Source organism: Elephantulus edwardii, unplaced genomic scaffold (assembly GCF_000299155.1).
Source record: "Elephantulus edwardii isolate Elephantulus edwardi_28Jun2011 unplaced genomic scaffold, EleEdw1.0 scaffold00035, whole genome shotgun sequence".
NCBI classification, from domain to species: Eukaryota; Metazoa; Chordata; class Mammalia; order Macroscelidea; family Macroscelididae; genus Elephantulus; species Elephantulus edwardii.
In genome coordinates, this window is record NW_006399785.1 from 631393 (window position 1) to 648106 (window position 16714).

Here is a 16714-nt window from a genome sequence, read left to right on the forward strand (position 1 = left end):
AGTTCTTTTGCTAAAATGTTAATTGGTAACTTATTGAGTCTGTTTTGGAGGTTTAAGTGGTTATTCCTCGAGTTGGCCTTCCACAGATATGTTACTTTTTTCCTTAGTAGGATTCAGCCTAGTTCCTGGGTGGTGCAAAGCCTGCAGTTACTACCCTGAAAGTTGGTGGTTTGAACTCGCTCAGTGGCACCACGGAAGAGAGACCTGGCATCTTATTTCTGTAACGGTTACCTGAAAACTGCACAGAGCGTGATTCTACTCTTATAAACCAGGTTGCCATGCCTCAGAATTGACATAACAGCAAGAAGCTAGGGTCTCGCTATACCACCAACTATAAAAAGGGTGCATGGTAACGGTTTTCCTGTCTTCCTGCTTGAATGTTTTCTGCAGAGTTTAACTCAACTCCTCCATTAGTTTTGTAGTCAAACAACAAGCCTCAATGGCTCTGGTTTTGCATATGCTGTTCTCAGACCCTGCTGTTTCCGGTTGTCATTTTTTTTTCTGTAAGGAGAAGTTTCACCTGCCATATTTGTCACACAGCTCACTGCACTTGTTCACAGTCTTTTGTCTGCCTTCTTTGATCTACTGCAGAAGTACTTCCAGGGAGGGGCCACTTTTATTCATCTGCTTCTTAGCAGATAGGTGTATGGACACACTTGCTTTTGGTCATACTGATAGACTAGATGATGCAAGTTTCCCCTTGATGCTTAATTGTGTTTTTTTCTCTCTTTTTAAAATAAAAAAATCTCTTCACACAGTGCCCTCACCATCTCTAATATCCAGGCTGGATCCACTGGGAATTGGGGCTGTCATGTCCAGACTAAGCGTGGGAACAATACGAGGACAGTGGACATCGTGGTCTTAGAAAGCTCTGCCCAGTACTGTCCTCCAGAGAGGGTGGTGAACAACAAGGGTGATTTCAGGTCAGTGACATGGAAAGTGCTGAAACCGTCTGACTTGGCCTTTAACCCCTTTTTGATTTTCAAAGACACATGATTGGTCTCCTCCACTTAGGAGGAAAATGGGCAAAATGTGAGTAAGTACATGTTTTGGGTACATCTGTAGATCATTGTCTAGCAGTTACTGATTAGAACACTGAGAAGTTTCAGAATTGTACAGGGGTATGTGAAAAAAAAAACAAACGGTGGATATTTTTGCTTGAAACATATCCTAGATCTGTTGACTTAAGAGTGTCTTGAAGGTAAATCAGGAATTTTGTTTTTAGGAGTTTTGGGGTTTGGTGTTTTCTGTTTTATTTTGTGTTTTAAGAATATTGTTATTCAAATTCAGAACCATGACTTTAGGACAACATAATGGATAGTGTGTGCTATTTACGTGCAGATTTTAGACAGGCTGATAGTGTTTCCTGTTTTTTTAGTGGCTCTTTTATGGATGAAATTGGAGTGGTTGTGTATGCTAAGTTACTTTTGATGATTGTAAGGAGCCGTGGTAGCACAGCGGTCGAACACCTGGCTACTAACCAAATGTTTTGCAGTTCTAACCCTCCCATTAGCTCCAGAGTATACAGATGATGATGGTCTGCTCCTGTCAAGAGTGTTCTTGTTGTTGTTAGTGCTGTTGAGTCTAGTATGATCCATAGCGACTCTATGAACAACAGATCTGAACCCTTTCCTGTCCTGTGCCATCTTCACAATCATTGACATACTTAAGCCCATTGCAGCAGTCACTGTATCAGTCTTCTGGTTGAGGGTCTTTCTCTCTTTCATCATCCCTCCACCTCCCAAATCATGATGGCCCTCTCTAAGGAACAGCCTCTCCTAGCAACATCATGACCACAGTATGTGCAACAAAGCTTTATCATCTTTGCCTTCAAGGAGCACTATGGCTGCACTTTCTCCAGTTTCTCAGTCCATGGATATTTAGTACTGTTCTCTAATACCACAGCTTAAAGGCATTAATTCTTCTGTCATCCTTATTCATTATCCAGCTCTCAGACTCATAGCAAGTGATTGAAAAAGAATATGTGGCCTGAATCAAGTGCACCTTAGTCCTCAAATTGAGGAGTGCATCGTTGGTCCTCAATAACTTGGAGAGCTCCTTGACTGCAAACTTTCCCAGTGCAATACATCTCCTGATCTCCTTACTGCTGGTACCAAGATAACAAGGTCTGTCCCATCTGAACCTGTCCCATGGGGCTGTTACGGTTTGAAATCTATTTGATGATACTCAGCAACAACAACAAGTAGGAGAAACACATACCCCAACACTCCGCTCCCTGCATTCAGTGGTTTTGGCAACAGTATGATAAGGATTTGAAGATACAGATGCTCTGTAGCCTAAAGCTTGAGAAGCCATCGGAACTCCAGGTGTGTTTATTGTTCTCTGCTAATGTAGACGGAGAAGAAGGTCTGGTGATTTTGTCTGGAGGGATTGGTGGTTTTAGCCCAAAGGCTGGCTTGAATGCACCAGCAGCTTCTCAGGGGCAAGGTGATCAGTACCCCCAGTGCAGTTTACAGCCTCCTCAAAACCCACAGGAGGGTCAGCTAGGAATTGATTCTCACTGCACAGCAATGAATCTTTTTGATGGATTGTTTTTTTAAAACAAGTCTTTGCAATCACTTGTTATGCATCAGAGAGTTGGACAATGACTAGGGAGGATGGAAGGAGAATTGATGCCTTTCAGTTGTGGTGCTGGAGAAGAGTATTGAATATACCGTGGACTGCTAAGAAAATGAACAGATTCATCCTGGAGAGGGTTAAACTGGACTGTTCCTTGGAGGTAAGGATTTTGGGGCTTCGTCTGACATATTTTGGACATGTTGTGAGGAGAGACCGGTCCTTGGAGAGGAACATCATGCTTGGGAGGGTGGAGGGACAGCACAGGAGAGGAAGACCCTCGGTGAGGAGGATTGATTGATTCAGTGACTGGGGTAATGGGTGTAGGTGTGTTGGAGACAGTGTGAGATTGGCACAGGATAGAGCAGGGTTTAGGGCTGTTGTACATAGGGTTGCTATGAGTCGCAAACGACTTGACGGCACATAACAACAACTTGTTATTGTTGTTGTGTGTTGTTGAATCCACTACGACTTCTAGTGACCCAGTGAATGATGGGTCTGCACCTTGCCCTGTCCTGTGCTGTCCTCGTTGTCTCTGATATATTTGAAGCTGTAGATAGTCATTGTGTCAGTCCTTGTTGAAGGACTTCCTGTCTTACACTGACCCTTACACCTTTCCGAGTATGACGTCCTTCCCCAGGGACTGGCCCCTCCTAACAACATGTCCACCATACATGGGACGAAGCTTCACCGTCATTTCCTTCAAGGAGCACGCTGGCCGCACCTTCTCCAACGGGTATTTGTAGGATGAGTTAAATATTAAGGACTCATTTAGGAGAAAGTTTAAAATTTGTGAGAGGTAGTAGCTTTTGGGAGTTCTAGTGGCCTAATGGTAAGAAGCTCAGCTGCAGTCTCCAAGGTGCACAGTTCAAATCCACCAGCTGCTCCGCAGAAGAAGGATGGGCAGTTTCCTCCCATGCGATTAACTGTCTCAGATAACCCCCGAGAGGGTCAGCAGGGGTCAGTTCTGACTTGACAGCCACACAACAAGAAGAGTAGCTTTTACCTTAGATTCTCCTTGAGCTGATCAAAACCACTTTAAATTATTTACTTGGTGTTCTTGTAGGTTAAGGGATATTTTTTCAATAATTAGCCAAATTGAAATTGTTGCCATTGGGTCAATTCTGACTATGCTACCTCTGTGTGTTCAGAACTCTGTTCTGCTGGGCTTTCTAGGCTGTGCTCTGACAGAAACACGTCTCCGGGTCTGCTCTTCACTGCACCTTTGGGGCAAGTTGACTCATCAGTCAGTTTTTCAGCCAGTTGCAGTATTCGTGGACAGGATGCACTTGATCACGGATGTAATGAAGGAGAAATCAATTGTTTTTATAAGTAACATTGCTCTTTATTTAAACTTTCTGATTGCTATTTGGTTGTGATCCTATTTGACTCCCCCTTTAAGTTTCCAAGGCTGTAAATAGCACGAGAGGAGATTGCTCATCTTTTTTTCTGAGGAGGGGCTGCTGGATTAGAACTTCCAGAGAGCTATAGACTTTGGGTCAGCAGTGCAGTTCCCTACAGACAGAGCCACCAGAGCAGCTAAGCAGCATGTTGTTGTTAGGTGTGTCAAGTACGACCTACAGTGACTCCCTGAACATCAGTTTGGAACCCTGTCCTATCCTGTGTCATCTTCATCAGCTTTGACACACTTGATAAGCTGCATAAACACTGTTTAATACCCATGCTGTGTCTTTCTTTGGTTGATAGTACCTGTCTGGGGCTGTAGGGCTGTACGTGTTTTTTTTTAGGGCTGTACATTTTTAAGAATCAAGGGAATTCTCTGGGCATTCATTTTGAAATCCAGAGTGAAGAAGGGATGCACCTTTAAATTTAGCTCAACTAACTCATCATTACTCTTCGTTTTACTGTGCTTTGTCTTACTACCTGCTCCTTTTGTTTTAATGCTTTACTCTTTCACACAAATATATGGAAATAAGCATTATTATTACCAGTAGGTAAGTCTCTTATGTGGATTAAATATTGATCTCTAATATTTATAATGCAAACTTTAAGGCCAGACCTAGCTATCGTTTGTACTTTTGTTACACTTAACATCTTTTATGAGGATAATCAAGGGATGCTGTTTTCTATTTATGATAGGTATCTATTTTTTTTCTTAATAGTTTTTGAGTGCTTTACATTTTTAATGATGGATGAGAAGATCTAAAAATATAACCAATTAATGAATTATTTATCCCTTGACACTCCTTAAGCTATTATACAATTAAAATCCCACTGCATTAGTAAGCCGTAGTTTCTTGTTGCTGGATCTATTTATGCAGTTTTGAGTAATGAATTCTATTTGTTGTGACTGATACTATAATTCAGCAGCTCCGCTGTTACATTATCAGCTGTAACTTGTATTAAATGTGTTCAGTTTCATTCCCAATCTTGGAGGCATTAACAGCAGAGGTCAAATAATAAAGACGTCTCCCAGCTCAGTTAATGATGGTTCATGCCAAAAGCGTGTGTGGTCACATGTACTTTGAGTGGCTTGTACTCTGCCAAATTCAGCTGTATGCTGTGGTCTGGAGGTGCCCAAGACCACGTCCAGCGCTAAATGACACTAAGATTCAAGAGACTTATATAGTTGTACTGCTAAGATCTAGCCCAACGCTTTTGTAAGAATATCAGGGCCCTGAGTGGTGCAGATGGTTTGCACTTGACTACAGATCAAAAGGTTGTTAGTTCAAATCCATCCAGTAGAGCCAAGGGAGAGAGGCTTGGTAGTCTGCTTCTGTAAAGATCCCAGCCAAGAATATCATGTGGTTCTGACGTGTCACACATGGGACTCTATGACTTGGAAACAGTTTCACAGCTGATTCCAAGTATGGTTTTGTGTTTTGTGTGGGGTTTTTTTTTGTTATTTTTTTTAGGTGAAGCTACATAGTAGCTCATAGGGAGGACAGAAGTGCAAGATCAACATACAAAAATCAGTTGGATTTCTCTACAGTGACAAAGAGAATACAGAGCTGGAGCTAAGAAAAACAATACCTTTCACAATAGCTAATCACAAGATTAAATATTTGGCAGTAAATGTAACTAGAAGTACAAAGGATCTATTCAAAGAAAATTACAAAACATTACTGCAAGAAACAAAAAGAGACCTGGAGAAGTGGAAGAATATCCCTTGCTCATGGATAGGAAGACTCAATGTTGTGAAAGTGGCGATACTACCAAAGGCAATTTACACGTTCAATGCAATCCCAATAAAAATACCAATCCCATTCTTCAAGGAGATGGAAAAGGCAATCTCTGGTTTCATTTGGAATGGAAAGAAGCCCCGAATGAGCAAAGCACTCCTCAAAAATAGAAAAGAGGTAGGAGGCATCTCACTCCCTGATTTCAAATCCTACTACACTGCTGTGGTGGCTAAGACAGCATGGTACTGGTACAATGACAGACACATAGATCAGTGGAATAGAGTTGATAGCCCATCTACATATGGTCAGCTGATTTTTGACAAGGAAATGAAATCAGTTAAGTGGGGAAATGACAGCCTTTTTAACAAATGGTGCTGGCAAAGTTGGAAAAATATCTGCAGAAGACTCAAGCAAGATCCACACCTCACTCCATATACAAAACCCAACTCAAGGTGGATCATGGATCTAGGACTAAAACCAAGGACTATAAGCTTCATTAAAGAAAAGTGTGGAAGAATTCTAGTAGTCCTAATTCAGAACATAAACAGTCTTCCAAATATCCTGAAAAATCTACAACCAGGGGAAGATAAAATAGATGAATGGGACCTTCTAAGAATCAAATCCCTATGCACATCCAAAAACTTCTCCAACAGGGTAAAAAGGGAAGCCACAAACTGGGAAAAAGTGTTTGGTAATGACATGTCAGATAAGGGACTTATATCTAGAATTTATAAAGTATTTGAGCACCACAACAAGATAAAGGTAAATAATCCAGTTGAAAAATGGGCACAGGATATGAATAGACACTTCACCAAAGAAGACATTCAGATGGCCAACAAGCACATGAAGAAATGTTCAAAATCCCTAGGTCTAAGAGAGATGCAAATCAAAACAACTATGAGATATCATCTCACCCCAGTCAGAATAGCAAAATTTAACAGAACTGCAAGCAACCAATGCTGGCGAGGTTGTGGAGAAACTGGAACCCTTATTCACTGTTGGGGGAATGTAAAATGGTGCAACCACTGTGGAAGGCGGTATGGCGCTTTCTCAAAAAGTTGCAAATAGAGATACCATTTGACCCAGCAATTCCACTACTGGGAATATATCCCAAAGAGACCATAACTGACATCCAAGCAGATATATGCACACCTATGTTTATCGCAGCTCTGTTTACAATAGCAAGGAGTTAGAAACAACCTAGGTGCCCATCAACAAATGAATGGATAGAGAAGCTGTGGTATATTCACACAATGGAATACTATGCTGCATTGAAAAAGCAAGGAACTCATGCAATATTATTCAAAATGGATGAGCCTGGAGGACATTATGCTGAGTGAAATATCTCAGTCGCAAAAGGACAAATATTACATGGTGCCACTGCTGTAAAATGGGACTGATATCAGGGTGGGGGTAAGACTGAGAAAAACTGGATAAATTGTGTATACTGCACTGAAACAGATGAGGGACTGAATAATTTAAAAGCGATGTATGATAGGGTATTATGGTTATCACAAGAGTCCACAATTAAGGTTGCATAGTGGAATGTACTTGGGGTGGTGGGAGGGGTGCGGGGGGATTGTGTACCAGGGAGGGAGTCTTTCTTTTACTTTTGAAAGAGAGGAGCGAACTGGGGGGCAGCGGGAGAGGGCTGGGTGGGTAGAGAAGTGCAGCAATGAATGAATGGAAATCCAAATTCTCTGTAAATGTTTATTAAAATTATTTAAAAAAATCATAACTGCCACCCAAGCAGATATATGCACACCCATGTTTATTGTGGCTTTGTTCACAGTAGCAAAGAGTCGGAAGCAACCTGAGTGCCCATCAACAAACAAATGGATAGAGAAGCTGTGCTATATTCACACAATGGAAAACTACTCTGCACTGAAAAACAAGAAGCTCATGAAATATTACACAAAATGGGTGACCCTGGAGGACATTATACTGAGTGAAATATCTCAGTCACAAAAGGACAGATACTGCATAGTGCCACTGTTGCAGAATGGGACTGACTTCGGGGCTGAGGGGGAGACTGAGAAAGATGGGATAAATTATGTTCACTGCATTGAAACAGATGAGAGAGAGAACTGTTACAAAGGGTTATATGATTAGTTTTTATTGCCATGATAGGAGTCAAGAATGAAGGCTGCACAGTGGAGTGGACTTTGTGGGAGGGATTGTAGAACTGTGAACGAATGTTTTCTTTTACTTTTCAAAGAGAAGAGTGCTTTAGGGGGGAGGTTGAGCAGGGAGAAAAGTGCAACAATGAATAAATGAATGGAAATCCACAGTCTCTGTAAACTTTCATTGAAATTAATAAAACAATATTCAGCATAAAGATGAAAAAGACCCTAGGTGAGCCTTCTGTGGCTTCTCCTTCTGCCACGAGGAAACACAAGGTTCCTCTTAGGAGTGTCGGGATTGCCTCTTCCTCCAGCAGTGACAATGCAATGCCAGATCAGTGCAGCATTGGTGTATGCCCAGGGAAGCGCCCAGGCTTCATATTGGGTGCTAGTCAAGTTGGCACCCTGACATGTTTGCTGTTAGGTACTGTTGAATCAGCATAGCATGGTATGTGCATAGAACTGAACCTTCCCCTGTCCTGACCACACGGTGTGTGGTAGAGCCGAACTCTGCCCACACTGTGGTCACACTGTGCATGGTGGAGCTGAACCCTGTCCATAGTGTGGACACTGTGTGTGGTAGAGCTGAACTCTGTCCACATTGTGGACACACTGTGTGCAGTAGAGCTGATCCCTGTGTACACTGTGGGCACATTGTGTGTGGTAGAGCTGAACCCTTTTCACACTGTGGGCACACTGTGCGTGGTGGAGCTGAACCCTGTGGACACTGTGTGCAGTCGAGCTGAACCCTGTGGACACTGTGGGCACACTGTGTGCAGTGGAGCCGAACCCTTTCCACACTGTGGGCACACTGTGTGCGGTGGAGCCGAACCCTTTCCACACTGTGGGCACATTGTGTGTGGTGGAGCTGAACCCTGTGTACACCATGGGCACACTGTGCGCGGTGGAGCTGGACCTGTTCTCCTGTTTTCTAGCACAGGCACCATGTCAGCCCATCTCACTGAAGGTCTTCCTCTCCCACCCTGACCCTCTATTTGTCTAAGCATCGTGTCTCTCTCCAGGGACTTGTTCCTGGTATCATGCCCAGAGTACGCGAGACACAGTCTCACCATCTTTGTTTCTGAGATGTATTATTCTGTCTGCACTTCTTCTCAGACATATTTCTTTGTTCTTTTGGCAGGTCATGATATGTTCAGTACTCTTTACCAGAACTATAGTTCAAAGTTCTGCAGTTTCCACATTCTGTTGGGTCACCTTTCTTTGGGATAGGAACAAATATCGATCTCTTCCAGTCAGTTGGCCAACTGGTCGTTCTCCAGATTTCTTGGCACAACTTGGTGAGCACGTTCAGGGCAGCATCTGTTAACTGAAATATGTCAATTGGTATACCATCTATTCCTGGAGCCTTATTTTTTGCCATTTCCTTCAAAGCAGCCTGAACTTCTTCTTTCATCACCATAGGCTCTTGCTCATATGTTGTTTCATGAAATTCTTCTGTGTCTTCCAATTCCTTTCGATACAGTGACTCAGTATATTCCTTCCATCTTCTTTTAATACTTCCTGGATCATTTAACATTCTGCCAAAAGCATCCTTGATTATAGCAACTTGAGGTTTGAACCTGTTCTTCAGTTCCTTGTGAGGAGAGACCGGTCCTTGGAGAGGGCCATCATGCTTGGGAGGGTGGAGGGACGGTGCAAGAGAGGAAGGCCCTCTATGAGGTGGATTGATTCGGTGACTGGGATAATTGGAATGGGAGTGTCAGAGACAGTGTGATTGGCACAGGACAGAGCGGAGTTTAGGGCTGTTGTACATAGGGTCGCTATGAGTCGCAAGTGACTCGATGGCACATAACAACAAACAACAACATAGTTCAAAGGCATCAGTTCTTCTTTGATCTCTGTTCATTGTCCATCGTTCACACATGTGCACTAAAATCCCAGACTTCTAAGAGGAAAGCAGATGCTTGGTATAAACCAGAATGTTTGCCTAAATTGTCAGACACTTGTTCACTGGCAACACATGTGGACCCAGTGGGCAGGTGCTGGCTGAGGACCTTGCTGGCTGGCTGTTCTGAGGACAGACACCTGAGTCCTACTGTGTTAACACTTTCTTAAGCATACTCTAGGGAGCTCTGGTGGCTTAGTGGTAAGGAGTTGGGCTGGTGACCCAAAGAAACACCATCTGCTGGAATCCACCAGCTGTTCCAAAGGAGAGAGATGGGCAGTCTCCTCCTGTGCAATTTCTGCCTCTGAAAATCCTCTGGAGGGTCAGCTATGAGTTGGTTTGGACTTGATGGTACCTGATAACAGCCCATACACACTAATTCTTTATTTCTGTGAAAGATCAAATTTGTACTGGATAAGATTCTGACCTTGTTGTTATTAGGTGCCATCAAATTGAGCATGACTCACAGCGACCCCATAAATAGCAGATCTGGAATCCTTAGCATCCTGTGCTGTCTTCACATTTCCTGACACGCTAGAGCCCACTGTGACAGGCACCTGTTCATAGGCTTTTCAAAGGCCTGCTTTTTAAGAAGTGGATGGCCAGTCCTGCTTCCTAGTCCATCTTAATCTGGGAACTCTACTAAAACCTGTCCACTATGGATAACCCTAATGGCATTTGACATACTAGTGGCACAGCTTTCAGTATCATAGCAACTCATAAGTTGTCTTTGTACAGCAAACTGACAGACGAGCGCTGTACAGTATTCTTCAAACACAACAAGCATCTAATAACTACGACCAAGAACCCAGTTGACTTATAACCACAGAGACCTGCCCATCATGTCCTGGTTTAAGCAAGAGGCTTCAAGTCCACAACTGTTAATTAAGTCAAAATGACTCATCAGCCTTCAACTTCCCAGAATCCCACTGCTTCAGATAGAAGCTCCATTTGATAATTCAGTAAGCCACCAGGAAATGACATAGTGATAGTAAATATAAAGAAATAAGTATGAATTTTCTCCATTTTATTCTTTTACTGACTAGGTTATGATTTCCTTTTCATTGACAGCTGTATTCAGAATACTAGAGAATTTAATTTGAGAAAAATAACTTTATTGAAGTCTGTTCAGCTGATAGCTTAAAATAGGTTGAACAAACACCTCACAATTCACTGCCACAGAGTCACTCTTGACTCTCCAAGGCCTTAATGACAGGACACCATCTCATTTTTCTTCTACTGAATGGCTGGTAAGTTCAAACCACCATTTAATAGTCCACAGATGAAAGTACTGCACTGTCAGAGTGCCTTTACATTGTAATAATAATCCATGCCAAAAATTTATATGAATGTATATAACATTTTACTCTTTAATTTTAAAGCAGTTTTGCTTGATTTTATTCTTCTTTTGTGCATGGCTCGTGGTTTCATGCCACAAGTGGTCAGCTCCTGTAAAGGTTACTTCTCCTAGGAAATCTGTGGGCTGTTTATACCTTGTCCTGTAGCCTCGCTGTAAGTCAGAATCTACTCCGTGCCACACAGCAGCAGCAGAATTATACATGGCATGTTACAGTTTTCATTTTTTTTCTTCTCTTACTGCCCTTCAGTGTGTTTTTTTCATTCTCTGGTCTTCCTCTGTCCAGGTGGCCCAGGACGCTGGCGGGCATCACCGCATATCTCCAGTGCACACGAAACACCCATGCCAGTGGCATCTACCCTGGGAACCCGCAGGATGAGAGAAAGGCTTGGCGCCGATGCGACCGGGGTGGCTTTTGGGCCGATGATGATTATTCTCGATGCCAGTATGCAAATGATGTCACTAGGGTCCTGTATATGTTTAATCAGGTGAGCAGAAAATCTTCCCATGTATTGTACGTTCTGGGTAAAACATGCCATTCATACCAAATGCTTATTGTTCCCCTTGCTCCCAGCTAGCTGAAATAGAAGGATTTGGGATTTGGACTTCCTCTTCTAAAGATCTGTCTTCAGAATGAGCCCTGTGCTTCTTAACTATTACTCAAGGACCTTTAGAAGTCCTGGTAATAGTTGTGGATTACCATCAAGTTGCTTCTGAAAAATGGACAGTCTCCTCCTTAATGAGTTATAGCCTGGGAGTCCCGGGGAAGGTCAGCTATGGGTTGACCTTGGTTTGATGGCATTGAGTTTGAGTCTTTGAATTGAGTGACCCTCATGTGACAGCAGAATAGAATATTACCTCATTAGTCTTTCTTGGCTGTAAATTTTAGTATTTTTTTTTCCTTGCCTCTACTGAGCACCCTTGGCTCCCAGCACACTTCCTCTAAGACAGGTTGGTTGTTTTGACAGTCCCTGGGATGGTCAGTAATCTCTTCACAAACACCACAGTTCAGCAGCATCAATTCTTCTTCCTCGGTGTGATTTCCATTAAAATTCCTTCCAGTTTTCTCAGGTTTGACACAGCATTTTCAGAAGGTCATGTTGAATAAAGGATACGTATTTTTATTCATTGCCGTGTTTTGGATGCAAAGCTAAGATGTCAGAATGTGGTCACGCATTTTGCTAAGTGCTGCTTTCTTCCTTTTAAACGTAGATGCCTCTCAATCTTACAAATGCTGTTGCGACAGCCCGACAATTACTGGCTTACACCGTGGAAGCAGCCAACTTCTCTGACAAAATGGATGTTATATTTGTGGCTGAAATGATAGAAAAATTTGGAAGATTTACCAAAGAGGAGAAATCAAAAGAGGTATTTTTTTTCTGCTTTAGATTTATAGCATCAACAAATAGATTATGTGATAAGAGCTAAATTGTTATATTCAGAGCCTCCTTTATGTTTGCTGTTCTTAAAGTAGATATTTAATATTTCATGGCTTCCAGAATGTTCTTTGAAAAACTACAGCAGCGTCTTTTATTGTGATCTGGTTGGGTTTTTTATTTTTGTTGCTGTTATTTGGTGAGTGGGTGTGTGTTAGGTTAACTTGCCATTCTTGGAAATTAAGATTCTATGATTGTTACACCTGGATTGTGTCCCATAGAAAGTTATATTGACATCCTTGGCTCAGTATCTGAAAATATGAGCCTGATTGGAAATAAGTGGAATTTGTGTGTGTGTATGTGTGTGTGTGTGTGTGTGTGTGTGTGTGTGTGTGTGGTTAATGTTATTGTTAATGATGTCATTGTAGAGTTGCATGGACCCTCAACCAGGTGGATTGACATGGTAACTGCTACAGTGGGCTCTTGAATGTCAGAAAGTGTGAGGTTGGCGCAGGACAGAACAGGGTTCAGATCTTTTGTTCATGGGGACGCTGTGAGTCATGCTTGACTCAGTGACACCTAACACCACCACCACTACTGCAAATTATCTGTTATAAAAAGATACACAGAGGGCGGAGGACAGGTGTATTTGCAAGCCCAGGAATGTCGGGGAAAATCTGCAGTTATTAAAAGCCAAGAGGCATTGGTGGCTTTGCTGTAGGACTCTCACCTTCCACACAGGCTGTCTGTGTTCAGTGCTTGGCCAGTGCACGTCCTGTACAGTTCTCTCTCTCTCTCAATGTAGAGTTCCGTGTTACTATACCGAACAGGTTCCTGTGGCACTGGAGGTCACTGCTGGCGTAGTTTGTGACAAGTTGTGCTGCTAACCCAAAGACCCTGCGTCTCTGGAAGTTTGAATCCACTGGCAGCTCCTTGGAAGAAAGATGGGAGTTTTCTCTTGTATATTTTACAGACGTGCAAACCAAGCGGAGAGTCAGCTCCAAGTTGGTGCCAAGAGGACAGTAATGAGTTTTGAGTGTTGACTGACTGTGATGGATTAGGAAGAAAGACCTAGTGATCTACATCTGAAATTCTGTCAGGGAAAATCCTGGGGGTCACCAAGGTCAGATCTGTAGTCCGGCTTGTGAAGGGCATAGGTTTCATTGTGCATGCAGCCGTGTGGACAGCAGTAACCAACAACCCAGCTAAGAACTAGGAGGAACAAAGATGGAACTGCTTATAGGGCAGGTGCCCTGAGTTCTCATTTAAAACCTGTGAAACTGTGAGAAAATAAACGTGCGTCCTTTAAACCCACCACTCTTGGTATATATTTGATACAGTGTCACCAGAATGTTAAAACAGTGATATAGCTGATAAAGCCGTTGAGAAAACCTGTCTCTACATGGTGGGCCAGCCAGGACTGGTTCATCTCGGGCTTTCTGGGATTTCTCTCTCTGTACAACCATGCATTCATCCGTCTCAGATCTTTTGCAAAGTATCCTAACTGCTCTTACAGTTTTCCAGAGAAACATAGGCTGTTTAAGAACCTGCAGAAATTATAAATTACTGGAATATGCAATTTGTAAATGTTGAGATTTTTTGGTTAATAAGTGAAGTTTAACAATTCAAATTAACTCTGAAGTTTTTGTTAGGCATTGCATCAGTTCCAAATGGTAGAGATTTATATCCAAGACAGTAAGCAGCTGTGTGATTCTATGCCTTCTTCGCCACTGCTGCTGTGTTAGATGCAGCCACTCTTCTCAGTCCATGTTGTGAAGAGTCTTCTGTGAAAGCAGTGGTTCCTGATCTTCTCCAGCAAGTGCTTCAAGCTCTCCTTCCTTTAAAGCAAGCAAGGTGTTGTCATCTGCATAATGAAGGTTGTTGATGAGTCTTCCTTCAGTCTTGTTGCCACGCTTTTCTTGATAAAGTCAAGCTTCTTGAATGATTTGATCAGCATACAAATTGAATAGGTATGGAGAAAGGGTACAGTCCTGACACACACCTTTCTTGATTTTAAACCATGTATTATTCTCTTGCAAGAAACTGTTTGCATGACAGTTTCTTGGTCTAGGTATAGGTTCCACATGAGCACAACTAAGTGTTTCGAGATTCCCATACCTTGTAGCAAGTCACATAGTCAGATGCCTTTGCATAGTTAATAAAGCATAAATAGATGTGCATCTGACGTTCTGTGCTTTCAGCCAAGATCTGTCTGCCATCAGCAGTGATGGCTCTGGTGCTGTGACTTCTTCTAAATCAGCTCGGACTTCTGACAGTTCTTCATTGTACTGTTCTAGCTCATTTTGGATGATCTTTAGCAATATTTTGCTTTTTCGGATATTAAGGACATTGTTTGGTAATTTCCACATTCTGTTGAATCTCCTTTCTTAGGAATGGGATCAAATATAGATCTCTTGGTCAAGTAGCTGTTTTCCAGTTTTGCCGGCACAGCCTGGTGAGCATGTCCAGGGCTGCGTCTGTTAGTTGAAATATGCCAATCGGTGTCTGATCGATTCCTGGGAACTTATTTTTCCCCAGTGTCTTCAATACTGCTGGAACTTCACCCTTCATTACCATTGGTTCTTGTTCATACGCTGCTGCTTAGCCTACTTCTTGAGTTATTTCATTACTCTTTTCAGTATTCATAATTCTTTTTGGTGCAGAGACTTTGTACATTCCCTCCATCTAAGTTTTTAAAAAATAATACTTATATGTTGACTTGCATACAAAATACATACACACTGTGTTTCATTCACGTACACTGTTCAACACATTCTATTATTCAGGTTGTGATCATTCCCATACATTGTGTTTTATAAAATTAATCACCTCCATCTTTGAGTCCCTGAGGATTTTTGCCACAACACCTATCAGTATTGCAGCTCCAGGCTTGAATTTGTTTTGAGTTTGTTCAGCTGGAGAAATGCTGAGCAAGTTCTTCCCTTTTTATCCTTCAGTGCCAGCTCTTTGCACATCCCATTAAGATTCATGTCATTGTCCTTTTGAGCTGCCTTATGTAATCTCCTGTCCAGCTCTCTGACTTTGGCCTCTCTTCCCTCTTCCTTTTATGACTTCTTGATGCTCTTGTGCAATTTTCAGTCTTTTCTGATAGCCATTTTGGTCTTCTCTTTCTTCTCTGTATTTGCAGCGACCTTTTTTCTGTCTTCTTTAATGACATCTTTGACATCACCCAACAGACGACATCATGATAGATGGAGAAAAGATTGAAGTTGTCAACGATGTCATCTTCTTGGATCCACAATCAGCACCCTGGATACCAGGGGTCAGGAGATCAAGAAATGTATTTATTGCATTGGGAAAGTCTGCCATCAGGGACGCTTTCCACATCCTGAAGAGTGATGATGTCAGTTTAAAGACCAAGGTGCACATGACTCAAGCCACGGTCTTTACAGTGACCTATTATCCCTCTGATAGCTGTGCATTGAATAAAGAGGACAGTAAAAGAATTTCTGCCTTTGGGTTGTGGTGTTGCAGGAGAGAACGAAATATCCTAAGGACAAGCAAAAGAATGAACAAACAGATGTATCTTGGAGGAAGTGTAGCCAAAGTGCCTCTTAGAAGCAAGCATGGTGAAACTTCATCTCATTCATTCTGGGCATATTGTTAAGAGCAACTATTCCTTAGAAAGGGATATCAAACTTGGTAAGGTGAAGGTTTGGCAAAAGATAGGAGAACCATCAGCAAGAGGGATTGACCCAGTGACTGCAGCACTGGACTCCAGTATGCCAGAGATGAAAAGAATGGCGCAGGACAGGGCACCAGCAGCAAAAAGAGTAATAGCAAGCATGCTGTCCTTTTGCAGGGACTGGTCCTTCCTAATAACACATCCAAAGTATGTGAGATGAAGTCTTACCATCTCTTTTGTTATGAGTTTATCAATATTATTTTATTTAAGGAAAAAGAAATAGCCAAGCTCAAGTTCTCAGAACGAATAAAGGAGATAAATAGTGTTTTCGACTAAGTTTAAAGAAGTAGATTATGTTCTTAAGCTGTAAATTTCAGGCTCTGTAAGGATTTTATATAGAGTCTTTTGTGATAATAATCATGTATAGAGAATTAATTTTAGAGGAATAGAGAACGTGGGTCGATTGACAAGCTGTAGCACAAAGAAATGTCAGTGATTGGTCCAGGAGTTCTGCAGCTGGATTAGGGTAGGACTGCAAACAGCCAACAGCCCATGAGTCTGGACTTTCTAATCTGACGCCTTTTGT

The 16714-nt window shown here is 42.2% G+C and overlaps 1 protein-coding gene across 1 annotated transcript in view; it reads left to right on the top strand.

Moving 5' to 3' along the window:
- GPR125 (G protein-coupled receptor 125) overlaps window positions 1-16714 on the top strand; it is a 211085-nt gene that overhangs the window by 116399 nt on the left and 77972 nt on the right. Inside the window, exons 8-10 of the mRNA XM_006884506.1 lie at window positions 759-923; window positions 11393-11594; window positions 12319-12474. Of these exons, the coding sequence (XP_006884568.1) occupies window positions 759-923; window positions 11393-11594; window positions 12319-12474 (523 nt within the window). The remainder of the gene's footprint in view (window positions 1-758; window positions 924-11392; window positions 11595-12318; window positions 12475-16714) is intronic.